Genomic DNA, 14,721 nt, shown 5'->3' with positions numbered 1-14,721 from the left:
GCTTCACATCTGTGTATTGTATTTCCTTTCCAGGTAAGGAAGGTTGGCAATACCTGTTCCGAGTGAGAGATGCCATGCTGAGGAGCAGATTGGCACTGCGCTGTCTGGATAGGTGGCCCTTGGACGCTTCTCTGGAAATCTTAGCCTATTGTGCCTGTGACCCTGAGGTATCTGAAGAACTTAGAGCAGATCTGCAGAGCAAAACAAGAGAGCTTCAGGTTTACCAAAAGGTACCCAAGCCATTTTATTAGGGATAAAATATTTCTCCCTGACACTTGGGTCCCTTTCTTTTGCTGAATGTAGAAACTGCCTTCTCCATGGATCAAACCTGCCTTGATTTTAAGAAGTATTTAAAGGCCTGGGTTTTCATCATGAATTTCTAGCTCCATTTTTGAGAAGAAAGTGAAAATAGTTGCACCAAACTTTGAGGCAGGTATCTCTGGTGTTTCATACAGGTATAACCTATCTTAGAGCCTTTGGAGAGTAGGAAGGTTAAACATTATTGGGAAGTATGTTTCATTGTGATCAATGGATCTATCAGATAAGCATGTTTAAGATCATGAGGCTTAGAAGCTTAAAATGACTTAGCTTATATGCATGTCTCTGATTTTATCTACCGTTCCTAGTAAATTTTAGGCATTATGATGTAGCTGTTAACTTTTTGAAGAATGATTATTCTAATGGGGGGGGAAACACCTTGTTTCCCTGCATTAACTTTGAAGACTGGAAACGTACTCAGTTGAGGCTTCATTGGACCCCAGGGTTTTCTGCAAATGAGAATTTGTATCAGTAGGATGATGGTATCCCATTGACTTGTTTCTTCCGTTGGGATATGTGAAAACCATAGAACTGTTTTTTCCAAAGCACTTTCACGTGACCTTCTGATCTAGTTTTCTGCTTGACAAGCAAATGCTAAGTTGGCAAGAGGCATGACATTTCTGTGGATGACAGTTATCCTAGGATGATTTCTTACCCTCTGCTTTTCCTTTCCTCCCCTCCCTTCCTTATCTCTGTTGCAGTCATATTTACTTTATATACCTATTGGGGTAGGAACTGTTCTCTTTGCTTGTACTCTAAAGTGTTTTGTACACTGGTGGTGCTGTATGAAAGTGACAATAGCTCTTTCTGCTCTTTTGGAAGCAGCCCACTTCTAAATTAGAATAATTCCTGGAGTGGCTAATTCAGTTCTTGCCTTGTTTCTTTTCTTAAAAAAAGAAGAAAGGGAAATGGCTTAAGTGATTATTCAGCTGTATTTGCTTTTCTTTTGTCAGATTCTAAGTCTACAAGATGTCCCAGTGTGGCATGACTGGCAGGACCTGAAAAGAGCTTGTACTGATGATCCCCAGGCTATTATAGAGGTGATTCTAGAAGCAAAGGTAGGACATGGTTTTTTGTATCACTTTTTTTCTTAGAAGCTTGCTGCTGTGGAATCCTTTGTTTTTGCCTAAAACATTTAACAGCTTCATCTAGTCCATCATCCTGTTTCCAAGTGGCCAAATAGCTGCTTCTGAGAAGCCCACAGTCTTGGCTTTCACTGCTGTCCATATGCTATTCCCATGGTAGACAGGAGCTGTATCTTTTACTTCTGTTCTTTCCTTGCTCAATAGAGGCGTAACATTTTTTCTTTCTACAGCAGGGATGCTTTTGCCTACAGCTCCCATCATCCTTCACCACTGGCTTTGTTTGCTAGGGCTGATGAGAGTTGTAGTCCAAAAAAATCTGGAGGGCTAAAAGTTGCCCACCCCTGATCTTGCGAAAAGGTCTTTAAGCTTTTCCTGATTACAGTATTTGAATGACAGTTATCCAAGGAAGAGTTGTTTGTCTTTATCCTAGGATTATGAATTATGCGAAGAATGGGGTAATTTATATTCTGTTCCAAGAGATCATTTGATCAACCTTCATCAAGAGCACCTTCTTCATTTGTTGGAGATGGGAGATACAGAAAAGGCTTTGCAGGTAACTATTTCATTTTTATTATCTTTCGACAATCATTTTGAGATCAAGGTTACATAGGTTGTATCACCAAACTTTGCCTGTTTTCCTCTGAGTGTTACGCAGGTGTGGACTGCAATTTATGGGGGGGGAAGTGAGTTCCCGTGTTCACTGGGTGCCTCCTTGGTGACCTACTGAAATGGATGGGTCTCTTTGTGTCTGTGTTTGAACACATGGAAAGCATGTGCCCTGAAGCCTTTGACAATTATGGCTCCTGATCATACAAGTGCATCTCTCTAACCTTATTTATATATTTATTTATACATACTATACCGCTCAAGAACCTAAAATCTCCAAGCAGTTCACAATACATATATAACACAATATAAAATGGATATAAAAGCAATGTAGGAACAATAGAACATAATAATTAACATTGCAATGGACACAATAATAAAATGGAGTGATGTCATAGTCCATTACAAGCCAGGAAAAGCTTGTATAAACAAATATGTCTTCAAGAGGTGTTTAAAGCTCACCACAGTTTCTGTCTATTGAGCAACACATGGAAGGTTGTTCCAGAGAGTGGGTGCCATAACCAAGAAGACCCACTGTTGTTACCTGCTAGCTGTGGGGATGCTGGGAGTTTTGTTTTAGCACATCTGGAGGGCATCAGATTGGGGAGGGCTGCAGTAGAGTGAAGCGACCTGCTTCAGGTGGCACTGTGGGGCTGGGGAGAGGATAGACAAAGGTAGGGACTGGCGTCTGAATGGTGCAGCAAGGTGTTTTAAAGTGTTAGTTCCAGAAAAGGAGTAAAATGCCTTGGGACAGCACAGCACGTTATTTATCATCTGAATGAGGTGAATGTTTTGCTTTTATTTCTTTGTAGCTCTTGCAAAGGATAGAAGATCCAGACATTCAGCTTGTCATAAGTGAACAATGTCTCGATAAACATCCCAGCTTGGCAGCTTCTCATTTCCTTGCAGATTATCTCACAACATACTTCTACAAGCACTTAACAGTTATGCGCCATAATGAAATTCAGGCTCTTTACATGGGATCTAAGGTAAGCAGAAGCTACATTCTTAACGATGTGCCACAAGACACTTAGTCCTTCCCCAACTATGTGATTTCAGGTTCTTCTCTCAAATAATGGTAGTTCTCTATCTTCTCTATCCAAGGTATTACTGACTCTTCCTGAGCCTTCCCGTGCTAGCTACTCTCATCTGTCCTGCAAGCCACTGCTCATGCTGGAACAGCTCTTGATGAACATGAAAGTGGACTGGGCAGCAGTAGCCATACAGACAGTGCACCAGCTCTTGGTTGGGCAAGAGATAGGTTTCACTGTGGAAGATGTTGATGCTTTGCTCTCCAAGTATGCCAGGAAAGCCCTCGACTTTCCTTTCTCATTAAAAGAGAAGAGATCAGGTGACTGCTTTTTGGAAGTCTCCAGTCAATGAATATGTTCCATGTGCTCTTTAACCACATGTCACAGATACTTGGCTCGGAGGACAGATTTGGAACGCAGGCAGCTGCCGCCACCAAAACATTCTTATTGCCATGGCTTCTGGAAACCTGGGTTAATGGCTAGTGGCATGACCTAAGAGCCCCTGTGCTACCCCATTTCTTCCTCTTCCCATTCAAACTCACTAGCTCTATTGTCACTCAATATAATGTTACTATTGCTAGGCATAGTACTTTGGTTAATTGTAGTAATGGGGCCTGTATCTACGTCTGGTTCTGTAACTCAGTGTTTTGTACATTTTTAAAAGATAGCATTGTCAAAAGTTTTTAGGGAAGAGAACTTGAAAAGGCCTAGCATATCTACATTCCTTCTACTTCTTGGATGCAAAATCGGAACTTTACACCTGGAGTTCATGCTGTTGCGTTAATAAATCATTTGTAGGCAAATTTGTACAAAAGCTGTAGTCACTTGCATCACACGAGCTAATCTGATTTTGATCATATGTTTTTGTGCTGTACTGTGAATGGATTATTCTAATCTTCTTTACAGATAAAAATGGTTGACCAATATCTTAACTGCTCTTCTTGTCCTAGATTCAGTGATTCAGTTTCAAGAGAGTCTGTATCGGGGGTCTGAGTCTGACACCTTGTCCAAATCGGAATCAATAGAAAAATTCCCAGCTAGTTTTCCTGGTGAGAGAAAAAGGTTTACTGTCCAGATTCTGTTTTAATACTTATGTTTTTCTGTAAATCCTCCTTCTCTGATGTCATCTGCTCCTGCTATATTTAAGAAGCATTGAAGATATTATTTTTTGCTTTAGACCATTTCTGGTTTACAGAGAGTTTATAAAGAGAATGTTTGATATGGCGCTTCTGTTGGCTTTGGTGCATATAAATATAAAATATTAACTGGTCAATAGATCTCTAAAGTGCTTTGCTAGTATGCAGACATTCCCTTAATGGCAGAAAGTGAAGAGGATCTAAAGAGCCTCTTGTTGAGGGTGAAAGAGGAGAGTGCAAAAGCTGGTTTGAAACTCAACATAACGAAGATCATGGCATCTGGCCCCATCACTTCCTGGCATATGGAAGGGGAAGAAATGGAAGCAGTGACAGATTTTATTTTCTTGGGCTCCAAGATCACCGCAGACGGGGACTGTAGCCATGAAATTAAAAGACGCTTGCTCCTTGGGAGGAAAGCTATGGCAAACCTAGACAGCATAGTAAGAAGCAGGGACATCACCTTGCTGACAAAGGTCCGCATAATCAAAGCTATGGTTTTTCCAGTAGTAATGTATGGCTGTGAGAGATGGACTATAAGGAAGGCTGAGCGCCAAAGAATTGATGCTTTCGAACTGTGGTGCTGGAGAAGACTCTTTCGAGTCCCCTGGACTGCAAGGAGGTCAAATCAGTCCATCCTAAAGGAAATCAACCCTGAGTGCTCATTGGAAGGACAGATACTGAAGCTCCAATATTTTGGCCACCTAATGCGAAGAGAAAACTCCCTGGAAAAGACCTTGATGCTGGGAAAGACTGAAGGCAAAAGGAGAAGGGGACGGCAGAGGATGAGATGGCTAGATAGCATCACCGATGCAATGAATATGAACTTGAGCACACTCCGGGAGAGAGCGGAGGACAGGAAGGCCTGGCGTACTATGGTCCATGGGGTCACGAAGAGTCGGACATGACTGAGCGACTGAACAACAACAAGAAGACATTCACTGGAAGTCCAAAAACTGGAGGGTTGGCCTTTCATCTTAACATCTGTGCTGTTCCCTTCCATGGAAAGCTAGTGGTATATGGGCATGAAGAGTCAGTGTCTGTGTGGTGTGTTTGTTTTCTAGAGCTGGCAGTTTGCTAGCCATATACTTCTTATTAGAAAACAAAAAGGTTGTCCTTTGAGCTGCCTAAAACACAACAAGTACACAAGAGCAGCCTCTATTGGCCCACGGTGTGAGTATTCTGTAATGTTGGAGATGTTGCCAGGAGACATACACAATAGTCCTAGGTCCAGTGTCTGGCTGGAGAGTCCCAGAAACAGGACTGACTCCTTCATGAAGCCCTTTTCTAAATAGAGAGTGTGCTGGTAGTTGCTGTCTCATCATTACCTCTATGCAATGCTTGTTCCATGATAGAGGTGGAAAGCCCGTAATAATGGGTTATCCTCCCTTCACCCCCAATTCCCTTACTCTTATAAACAGTGTTTGTGCTCACCTAGTTCTTCTAAGCACCCAGACATTTCTGCAGTATAGAAGCTGGCAGTAATTACATGGTCTGGTGTACTCATTTCCCTCACCAGCATGACTACTTCATATAGATTGTCCTGGGGGAGATGCTGGAACCTGTATTTGGGAGAAGACTTATTGGAGCCCCATTCCCTGGAACCAGTTCTTCTTGCTGCTCCAGTAACTGACTATATGGTTCATACACTTCAGGGAATAAGTGCAGCAGGCACTGAATCGTCTCTAGCCTCCTGTTCAGAAATAGAAGTTCATTTGAACATTAAGATTCTTAGATCTGCCTTCCAAATGGCAATATGATGACTTAATTCCTAAAGACAGTAAGTGTCGTTAGACTAAGGGTGCAACCCTATTGAGAGAGTTGCCAGCCTCCAAAGTTGGAGGCTGCTGAGTATCCAATGCTGGGTGGCCATAGCATGGAGGCGATCCTTGTCTCTGTGCTCTAGCTGCCCTGCATTTATGGCTGGATGGCTGATTTTGGCTGTCTAGCAGTGGCTTCGGGGAGAGGGAGGAAGGAGGCCATGAAGCACATAGGAAGCTGTATAAAGCGGCTCCCATTGTCCCCACCCCAGGACTGCCCCCTTTTCCCTGTCTCTCTGCTCCGTTTCCAATTGCGGAGACGTAGCTGTCGTGGGGAGAACTGTGCCAGTTATGAGGGGGTGGGAAGCGCAGTTTCAGGGAACCATGTTCAGAGCCCTGGCTCCGACCTCGGTTCTCAGAAACTGAAAAATCTTACGGCCCTCTAGACATCGTCTAGTGCCCATAGGATTGCTCCCTAACCAAGATCTTCCTGACATCCATGTTAGCTGTTCCAGCTAAGGCTTATTTCTTGAGAGCTTACCTCGTCAATGTTTCCCCTTGTGCCTCTATGTGCTTACTCAGGGTGGCTCACATGAAATTTTAAAAACAAAATCTACCATATTTTAGCATAATTTGAGTAAAACAAACAGTCACACCAGGTTTTTAAAAAAACACTTAAAAACAGCAAGATCAGCATTACAAATTTCTGAGCCTGGCAAATTAGAAAGATGGCCAGAGAAGGGGGGCCAGCTGTCCCTCCTGTGGAAGAAATTTATGTAATGTAGGTATGGCCGAAGAGAAGGCTCCCTTGGGTCATCCAGCCAGTTGTGCCTCAGCCATAGTCAAGATGTAGAGAAAACTCTCCCTATCAGATCTTAGGATGTGGGCAGGATGGCACAGGAGGAGGTGGTCCTTTAGGTAATCTGGGCCCAAGGCATTTAGGAAGCCATGTGGAGCTCCGCATAGTAGCATTTGGACAGCATCTATCAACACTGGTAAAGTTTCTTATGTAGTATTAGCCATTTAGTATGAAGTTCTCTATCTGCTATTTCGTAAAAAGTGGAATGGAAAAATCTCCCTTCAGGATCTTTGCCAGAAGTGCCCACTGAAAAAAGACAACCACCATTTGATATCTTGCCCCTGTTGGTATCCTTCAGTTATGAAAAGGCCACTTAGAGCTTTCCCTCTGTTCCTGGAATATATTGAAGTTTCACCAAGTGTCTATGTAGTTTCATTTGGCAATATAACCTGTTTCAGTAGTCTCTATTAATAACATGTATAGATATGATCATCTAAATATTGTAATATTTGTAATATAAAATAGAATTTATAATATTAATTAGAATGCTTTCTGGGAACAGCTGTTTGCTTTGCAGTGGCTGAATGTTTCCCATTTAGTAGATTCCAAAAGTAAGTTCTGCTATCTTCTGGAAAATTTGTGCTCAGATAAATGGAACTGGGCAGCATTACTCCTTGTTTATCACTCCTTGTTTCTCGAGCAAGTGCTGTAAAGTAATTGTGTGTAAAACCAAACAGACAAAACCCCAAAGCAAAACAAATCACTCTGGGCAAGTTAGCACTGCAGGTTGCCATATGAAATCTATTTTATGGTTTGGGGAAAAAATTAGCCCATTTCTCTCCAATGTAACTGGAGTGGGTTTTCTGTGTGTGTGTGTTTTATTTCTTAAATAAGTTTATTTGAGTAAGTTTATTTACTGAGCACACGTAAGCAAGCCTCCACTTCTCCCAGGCCTCCAGGATTGGCTTTTGTGACTGTAGCCAGAGACGTTTGTTTCTGGATAACAGGTGATGGAAATTGTTCAAGCACATTGTCTTCTATGCCAGCTGATTGAGCAGTGAGAGCATCCTGTGCGTTATCTGGTCACTGTGGGCTAGCAATAATTCAGTTCTCCATTGACTTTTGTTTCTCTCTCTTTATTGTTAAGATGCAACATGTTCTTCCAGCCCAAGAGATAGAAGCCTACAGCGAACTGTCTCCCCTCAGGAGTTTGTGCCACCAGAGAAGCCCCCACCAAAACAGCAATGGATTCCAGATGAAACTGAAGTCACATGCATGGTTTGCAAAACCGAACGTTTTACTATGGTAAGGGAACACCAGGACCTTGCTTGGGTCATACAACTGGAGCACTGGAATAGGTATTATTCCAGTGGCCTTTGCTATCCAGCTTTTCGAACTTTTGTCAGTCATGTTTGTCACTTTATATGAACGATCCAAAGTTTAGGTACCTTGAATGGGATAAATGACAGCTGCTGAAATACTGTTGGCTCATTTACACGTTGTCCTTTGTATCTCAGTTTAATAGACGACATCACTGCAGACGTTGTGGGAGGCTGGTGTGCAGTTCCTGTTCTACCAAGAAAATGGTGGTAGAAAGTTGTTGGGAAAACCCAGCTCGCGTGTGTGACCAGTGCTACAGTTATTACAACAAGGATGGTTCTACAGTATTGCCCCAGGATCCAGAAATGTTTGTAAACAGTCTTTCTCCATTTTTAACGTATCTGTAGTCGTTGTCTTGGATGTCACTGTGTGAAACATTTTTACGTAAAATGATTTTGCTTTTAGTTAGAAGGTCCTTTTGGGACTTGGCATCCCTAGCTGGTGGCTGCTTTTGTCTAGCATTGTAATACCTTAGTTCCCAGAGAGCTGCAGCTAATTCTTATTCATTTAGCCCTGACCATCCAGTTACTCGGTGGCAAGAACCTGGCCATGTTGAAGCATCAATAGCCCATGTGGTTTCTTGGCCATAATGACAGTAGCAATCCATGGGCAAGAATGGAAGAAAGCAGCCCTGTGAATTTGCTAGTAATGTTATGCACATGAAGTGAAAGATGTTGGACATAATTATTTGTCATGTATTAGATTTATTTACCATGGTTGGCTTTGCTCTAATTAGATGATGGTCACTATTGCACCCACTCGGGTTTTATACTGTGTGATTGGTTTTGCTTCTTTGGAGGGTTTCTCACTTTGGCTGCTGCTTTGCATGTGGGTCAGCCTTCTCCTGCTTCTTCTTTTGTTATGTTTGGGGGGATCGGCTGTGACCATGCAAATTTGGGAATGCAGTTGTGCAAAGGAGATCTGGCACTATTCAAGAGATGTGGCAAGCCAGGAGAACCAGCACTTCGGGGTTCTTGTGAGGTCACTAGTAGAATGTCAGGATCATGAGAGTAGAACCCTTCTACCCATCATTTGTTTATTTAAAACATTTATATCCTGTCTTTTCTCAGAAGAAATTACAGAGGTAAACCCGTAAATTAATGATGCACACACAAAATCATTTATAAACTGACACTGAAACACTGAAAGCATTAAAACAGCAGGAAAAAATAACCAAATACAGCAGCAATAAAAATACCTGAAAGACAACTAAAATCAGTTCCAATCTAATTGTATTCCTAAAAAGGTAGATTTTCACCATCTTCAGAAAGCCCATTAAGGAAGGTCTGAGACAGGACTTTCTTCGGAGGGGGTTACCAAGCCTCAGTGTAGCCACCAAAACAACCCTTTCAGTGGTCCCAATTGAACATATTTTGGGGGACTTTGGGACACACAAGAGGACCTTTAAAGATGATTCACATAGGTAGGCGGGCATGTACATATATGTGCAGGAGCTGGATAGACAGGATGTGCTAATGAACATTCCTTAGCTAGAACTGAGCAAAAAGGTTCCCAAAAGTCTTTGCAGTGGCTGTCAGTTTGAATAGATCTAAGGCAGCATAAACTGAGCTCTTGACATTTCAGTGCTGGTTTCCCATCTTGCTCAACAAGAAGTTATTAGGATTCTTATTTAGCGAGGGGAACAAGTACTGTATTCTATGTTTATGTATGTGAGCATAGGAAAAGTAGATCTTTAATTAGCGAATATTTTGAAAATGGTTGTTCTGTTGAAGTCCTCCGATTAACTTTTCCAAGCATGTTAAAATGGGTATGAAGCATCTTCCTTTCTTTTCTTTTTTCTAGTTCAGAAGAAGGGGATCTGGATCAAGAAGAAGGTAAGGAGAACAACTTTTTGTTAGGATGTAATATTTATTTATTTATTTGATTTATTAGCCGCCCATCTGGCTAATAGGGCTGAGTTCATGGATTTCCAGCTCTAGCTCTTAGTATGCTTTGGGGGCAATGCAGAAAAGGTAAAAGGAAAGTCTGGTGGCACCTGAATAACTAGCAAATGCATTGTGGGAAGAGCTTTCTGACCTATGTTGCTGCAAGGTTAACATGGCTATTCTCCTGGAAGAGAATAGGTGAAATATCTATGCTAACTGGGCCAACTACTTGCTGAAAAGTACTGCAATCTTAGGAAACTGTGCTGCTTCCGGCATGGGTAAAGGAACGTTTAGGCTGGAAATCCTTGTTACACTGGTAAATAGCTAACTGGTCCAATACAGATGATAACTTTATGTATGTTTCAAGGTGGCTAACAGTAAAATAACATAATAAAATGTCATAATAAAAACACCACAAGAAAAACAGCAACTGGCACTACTTATCATAAGATCAATAGAATTGATCATATAAGAGCAATAAAATTAACAAAGTAGGAGCCACTTAAAAAAAAAGAAAAAAAATGCTTTAGGAACCTGCCTTCCTTGCCCCTTATAGACCTTCCCACTCTGTGGTCACGTGGGGAGTGCAAAGCACAAAGGTGACATGAGATTTTTAAAGCTGGGGAGGGGAGTACTTAAAAATAAAATCTCACTGCAGCAAGTGGAATGGTTCAAACATTTAATGTTTAGGGCAAGACAAGTCCATGGTGCTACAAGTATTTTGTTCTCTTCTCAAAATGTTCCTTCCGAAGATATTGTTGAGCTGTTTGTGAAATGTGGCTTTTTTGTCTTGAATTCTTCTTAACTTATTTTTTCTGCACATGGCAGCAGAGGACTCTGGTGATGGATGCTCAGGTTATTCTGCAGTAGTGCAAGTACCACGGATGACAGAACTCGAGTGGCTTCTTTCTTTGAGGGAAGAAGAGAATGAAGTTGTGCGCGGCGAGTTCTATTACGAACAGGTACATTAATGCTCTTAAAGTGGGAAACAGACTTCTGTATGGTATAGTAGGGCAAGCAGGAAGGAAGAATAGAAATGATATGGGGAAAGGGAACACCAGAGGGATGGGGAGGGATCCAAGTGACATTCCTGAGCTTTTGGAAAGCACCTAACGCTGCAATCCTATTGTCCCTGGGAGAGTGTCCATATGATTTGACAGATCACCCCCCACACACACACACACACAGAAAGGTGGTTCATGGGCAGAAAAGCTGGTCCCCTTTCACGGCCTTCCTGTCACAGGCACAGAAACCCCGACTGCACTTGGCACTCTGCCATCAGTGCTCTGACCGTGGTACTGGCAAAAAGAGGGCTGTTCTGGAAGGGGATTGGGGAAGGCTTCGGAACGGGGAGAAACATAAGCCAGCCCTGGAGTTGGTGAACATGTTTTCCCTCGAGCTGCCTGCCTCCTTCCAGCTTCCGCCTTGCTGGTGCGAGCCCAACAGGGCTTTGGATTTGGCGATCTCAACAGGGCTTTGGATTTGGCGATCTCTTCGCCTTTGGATTGCTCTGTCCAACTCTCATAGTAGCTAAATGTGCTAGCTGTAGCCCCATCAGGTTGCATGTAAATCTGTTTGCATTTACTGTATGTCCACACTGGAGTTAAAGGGAAAAATGAACTCCAATTCTGCCTCTTAGAGTTTTATAGTAAAGAGCTGTAGTTGTACGTAGTTCTGCATCTGTCTTCATGTGCTTGGTCACTTGACTTTGGTTCCCCCTAATACCTGGGTTTCCTTAGCTCCAGCCTGCTGTGGATGGAGTCCTGACTGCATCTGCCTTTTCTTTCCTCTTCTCATATTCAGGCTCCCAGTGCTTCCTTGTGTATCGCCATCTTCAATCTGCACTCGGACAGCATAGGCTGTGGTCACCAGTTGATAGAACACTGCTGCCGACTGTCGCAAGGCCTGACAAATCCTGAAGTGGATGCTGGTCTCCTCACAGATATCATGAAACAGCTGCTTTTCAGTGCCAAAATGATGTTCGTAAAAGCTGGAAGGAGCCAGGATCTAGCTCTTTGTGACAGGTAACTTGACAGCACTCCTCCTGAGATGCATTTATGCTTTAGTCAAAGATGTTCATGGTCTATGGCAGCCTTCCCCAGCCTGGTGCCCTCCAGATGTGTTTGACTACAACTCCCACAGTCCTCAGCCAACATGGCACATTTTTGTTTCATCGTACAGTTGCATCAAGAAACAGTTCATAGGAAAGACCACTATTACCTTGCTCGTTTTAATTAGTGTAGACCTATAATAGATCTGCTCTTGGGTTGGCTTGCTTTTCTTTTGATTACTTACCAAAGAAGAAAAGAAACAGTGAGACTGTTTGCCTTTGCTGGAGGTGCAGGAAGTGGGGTGATGGAGAGCTATATCCTGCCTTGATTTCCCTTGCTTTAAGGCTGTGTCTGCTTCGACACTACTTCTTTACAGGAAAATGGGCAGACCACCTCACATGCCTTGATATGTTTCTGTGCTGCTTCTTGCATTTGTGGATTGTTGCACACAGTTTGTGATTACTTGCAAGGAAGCCTCCACGACTGCCTTTTATGTGGCAGATTAGAGCACGCATACATGTAAATCTGCTGGTAGGGGTGGACTCCAACCTGGTGTCCATTTGTGGCAGATTTAGTTGCAATTAACCACCCCAGCCTATTGGTATAAGTAGCCAGCTTTTGAGTAACAAGAATGGAGTGGAAACCCCTCTGTCTATCTGCCAACTAAGTTTAACACTCCATGCATCTGATGAAACGGATCCTAGTCCATGAAGGCTTATGGCATAATAAATGTGTTTGTAAGGTGCTTTAAGATGCTTATTGTTCTGTTTTGGTTTTGCTGCAACGAACTACCCATCTGGAAAGTGTTGTCTCAGTGTCTGTCTGCACAAAGAATGTTGTGGAGAAGTTAGGACTTCCTCAGTGAGGAGGTAACATCCGCATAACAAAATCCAGAAGCGGAGCCCTAATTGGGAGTGATATCCAGGATGAGGTGTGATCTGTTCCCAGGACACATCCTAAGAAGGGAAAAGCTGGTATTGACCCCTAAGGGTTTGCCTATTCTGAGCTGTTTGCTTAGGTGTAAGGTTTCTAAAAAAAATTATAGAATATGTATTCTTTTCCCCTGAGAATAACGCATAACATTTAAATGCAGTTCTTTGAAACGAACTATAGTTGATTCTTTAAAGGAGAAGCTATCACAAGGGATGAGTGTACAGAACTAAAACAAGAGGTTTGAGATTAAAAATATATACTACACATAATTGTACGTATGACCTGGTCTCATACTTCAAATACCTTATTATGGACAGCTGGTTTGGTTGGCCCAAATCCAGGTGTTGAAGTTTACTCTTGTGCATCCTGTATTGGAAGTACGTTGTACCAGGGATTGAGACCTTTTCATTTTTTATGTTAAGGATCATACTGAATTTTTCAGTCATATGGATCCAATGTGCGTCCACGTCTAACATGTTCCTTATTTTAATTCTACCAACAGTTACATAAGCAAAGTGGATGTGCTGAATATTTTAGTAGCTGCTGCATATCGTCGTGTACCATCTCTGGATCAGATACTACAGCCTGCAGCAGTTACTAGATTGAGGAATCAACTTTTAGAAGCGGAATACTATGAACTAGCCGTAGAGGTAATGCACAGGGAAAGATGTAGCGGTGGAGTACCGCCTGTGGGTTCCATAAATCATTACTCTGTTCTCTGCATGGAGACAATCTCTCTGGAGAAGAACACAAATCTGTATTTTTGAACTGCAGCCCAAGTCTCTTCCCAGTGAGGACAGAGAGATTGACCCATCAGCCTTTGGGACTTTTCAAACTTGGGCTCTATAACTGATAAAATGTTGAGAACCAGGGCTCAAGATGTTTTTTTTTTTTTTCAACTCAGTATAACTGGTAGATTAAGCAACTAAATATTAGCTGATTAATCAGCAGGGGCCATTTCCCTGTTTGCTGTTAGGACGGATCCCTAATGGATTACATCTCCCCACTGCCCTGGAATGGCAGGATCATGTGGCCAAGATCTTTTTAATTGGTGAGGCTGTAACTTAAAGGCTCCCTTTGTTTTTTAGGGTGTTTGTTTGCTGTTTGACTTTTAGTAGGGAGAACAAAACTTATTCAATAGGGCATTCGCTTCTGTTGTAAGTTATCCCACATCTCCTTCAATATCTGAAAAAGGCACACGGACAGAGGTTCTGGCAATGTGCACTTATACTGAAGTGTAATTGATCACTCACCTGCGTTTTTAATCAGTTATAGTCACTTGATTAGGCTTCCTGAAAACTCCTTGGATTGTGGGGTGGAGGGAGGGGGTCTGTCGTTCTCTTCCCAACACAGGGGTAACTTAATCCTCCGGGATATCCAAAATATGTTTGGAGTGAACCACTGGCCATACAAGTAGGATAATCTGACTCTGATCTTTGTTAGGAACCTTGGAAATGGATGTATGTCAAGTCAGACCACTGGTGCATTGAATCACTCTTGCCTACACTTACTGGCAGTGGCTCCACAGGGTTTCAGGCAGAGCCTTTTCCCAGCCCTACCTGGAAATGCAAAGGGCTGAACCTGAGACTTGCAGCATGTACTCTGTCACTAAGCTATGGCCCTTCCCCTGTAAACACTGTCACTATCCAAATGCTGCCAAAGAAAGTCATCCCCCCCCACACACACACACACATACACACACTTCCTTTTTTGCCATGCAAGATGTTTCCTGTCTGTTG

At 42.5% G+C, this 14,721-nt stretch overlaps 1 protein-coding gene across 16 annotated transcripts in view; it reads left to right on the top strand.

Moving 5' to 3' along the window:
• LOC146357484 (zinc finger FYVE domain-containing protein 26-like) overlaps window positions 1–14,721 on the top strand; it is a 68,656-nt gene that overhangs the window by 32,663 nt on the left and 21,272 nt on the right. For 15 of the 16 annotated variants that reach the window (XR_014789955.1, XR_014789958.1, XR_014789956.1 and 12 more), the window contains 12 exons: window positions 34–230; window positions 1,272–1,376; window positions 1,834–1,956; window positions 2,822–2,998; window positions 3,114–3,360; window positions 3,991–4,089; window positions 7,880–8,037; window positions 8,250–8,419; window positions 9,916–9,947; window positions 10,827–10,960; window positions 11,802–12,022; window positions 13,485–13,632. Coding sequence is in view for 13 of the 16 variants with exons in the window: in XM_084848608.1 (XP_084704734.1) it covers window positions 34–230; window positions 1,272–1,376; window positions 1,834–1,956; window positions 2,822–2,998; window positions 3,114–3,360; window positions 3,991–4,089; window positions 7,880–8,037; window positions 8,250–8,419; window positions 9,916–9,947; window positions 10,827–10,960; window positions 11,802–12,022; window positions 13,485–13,632 (1,811 nt within the window). In the remaining 3 variants the exon portion in view is untranslated. The remainder of the gene's footprint in view (window positions 1–33; window positions 231–1,271; window positions 1,377–1,833; window positions 1,957–2,821; window positions 2,999–3,113; window positions 3,361–3,990; window positions 4,090–7,879; window positions 8,038–8,249; window positions 8,420–9,915; window positions 9,948–10,826; window positions 10,961–11,801; window positions 12,023–13,484; window positions 13,633–14,721) is intronic. The other variant, XM_084848618.1, reaches the window with a different exon arrangement.

The sequence above is a fragment of the Heloderma suspectum genome, chromosome 1, assembly GCF_057233095.1.
Source record: "Heloderma suspectum isolate Gila_16-S chromosome 1, 16-S_ref, whole genome shotgun sequence".
Lineage (NCBI taxonomy): Eukaryota > Metazoa > Chordata > Lepidosauria > Squamata > Helodermatidae > Heloderma > Heloderma suspectum.
Note: the sequence above shows the minus strand (reverse complement) of the source record. Positions and strands in the feature narration are given on the sequence as shown.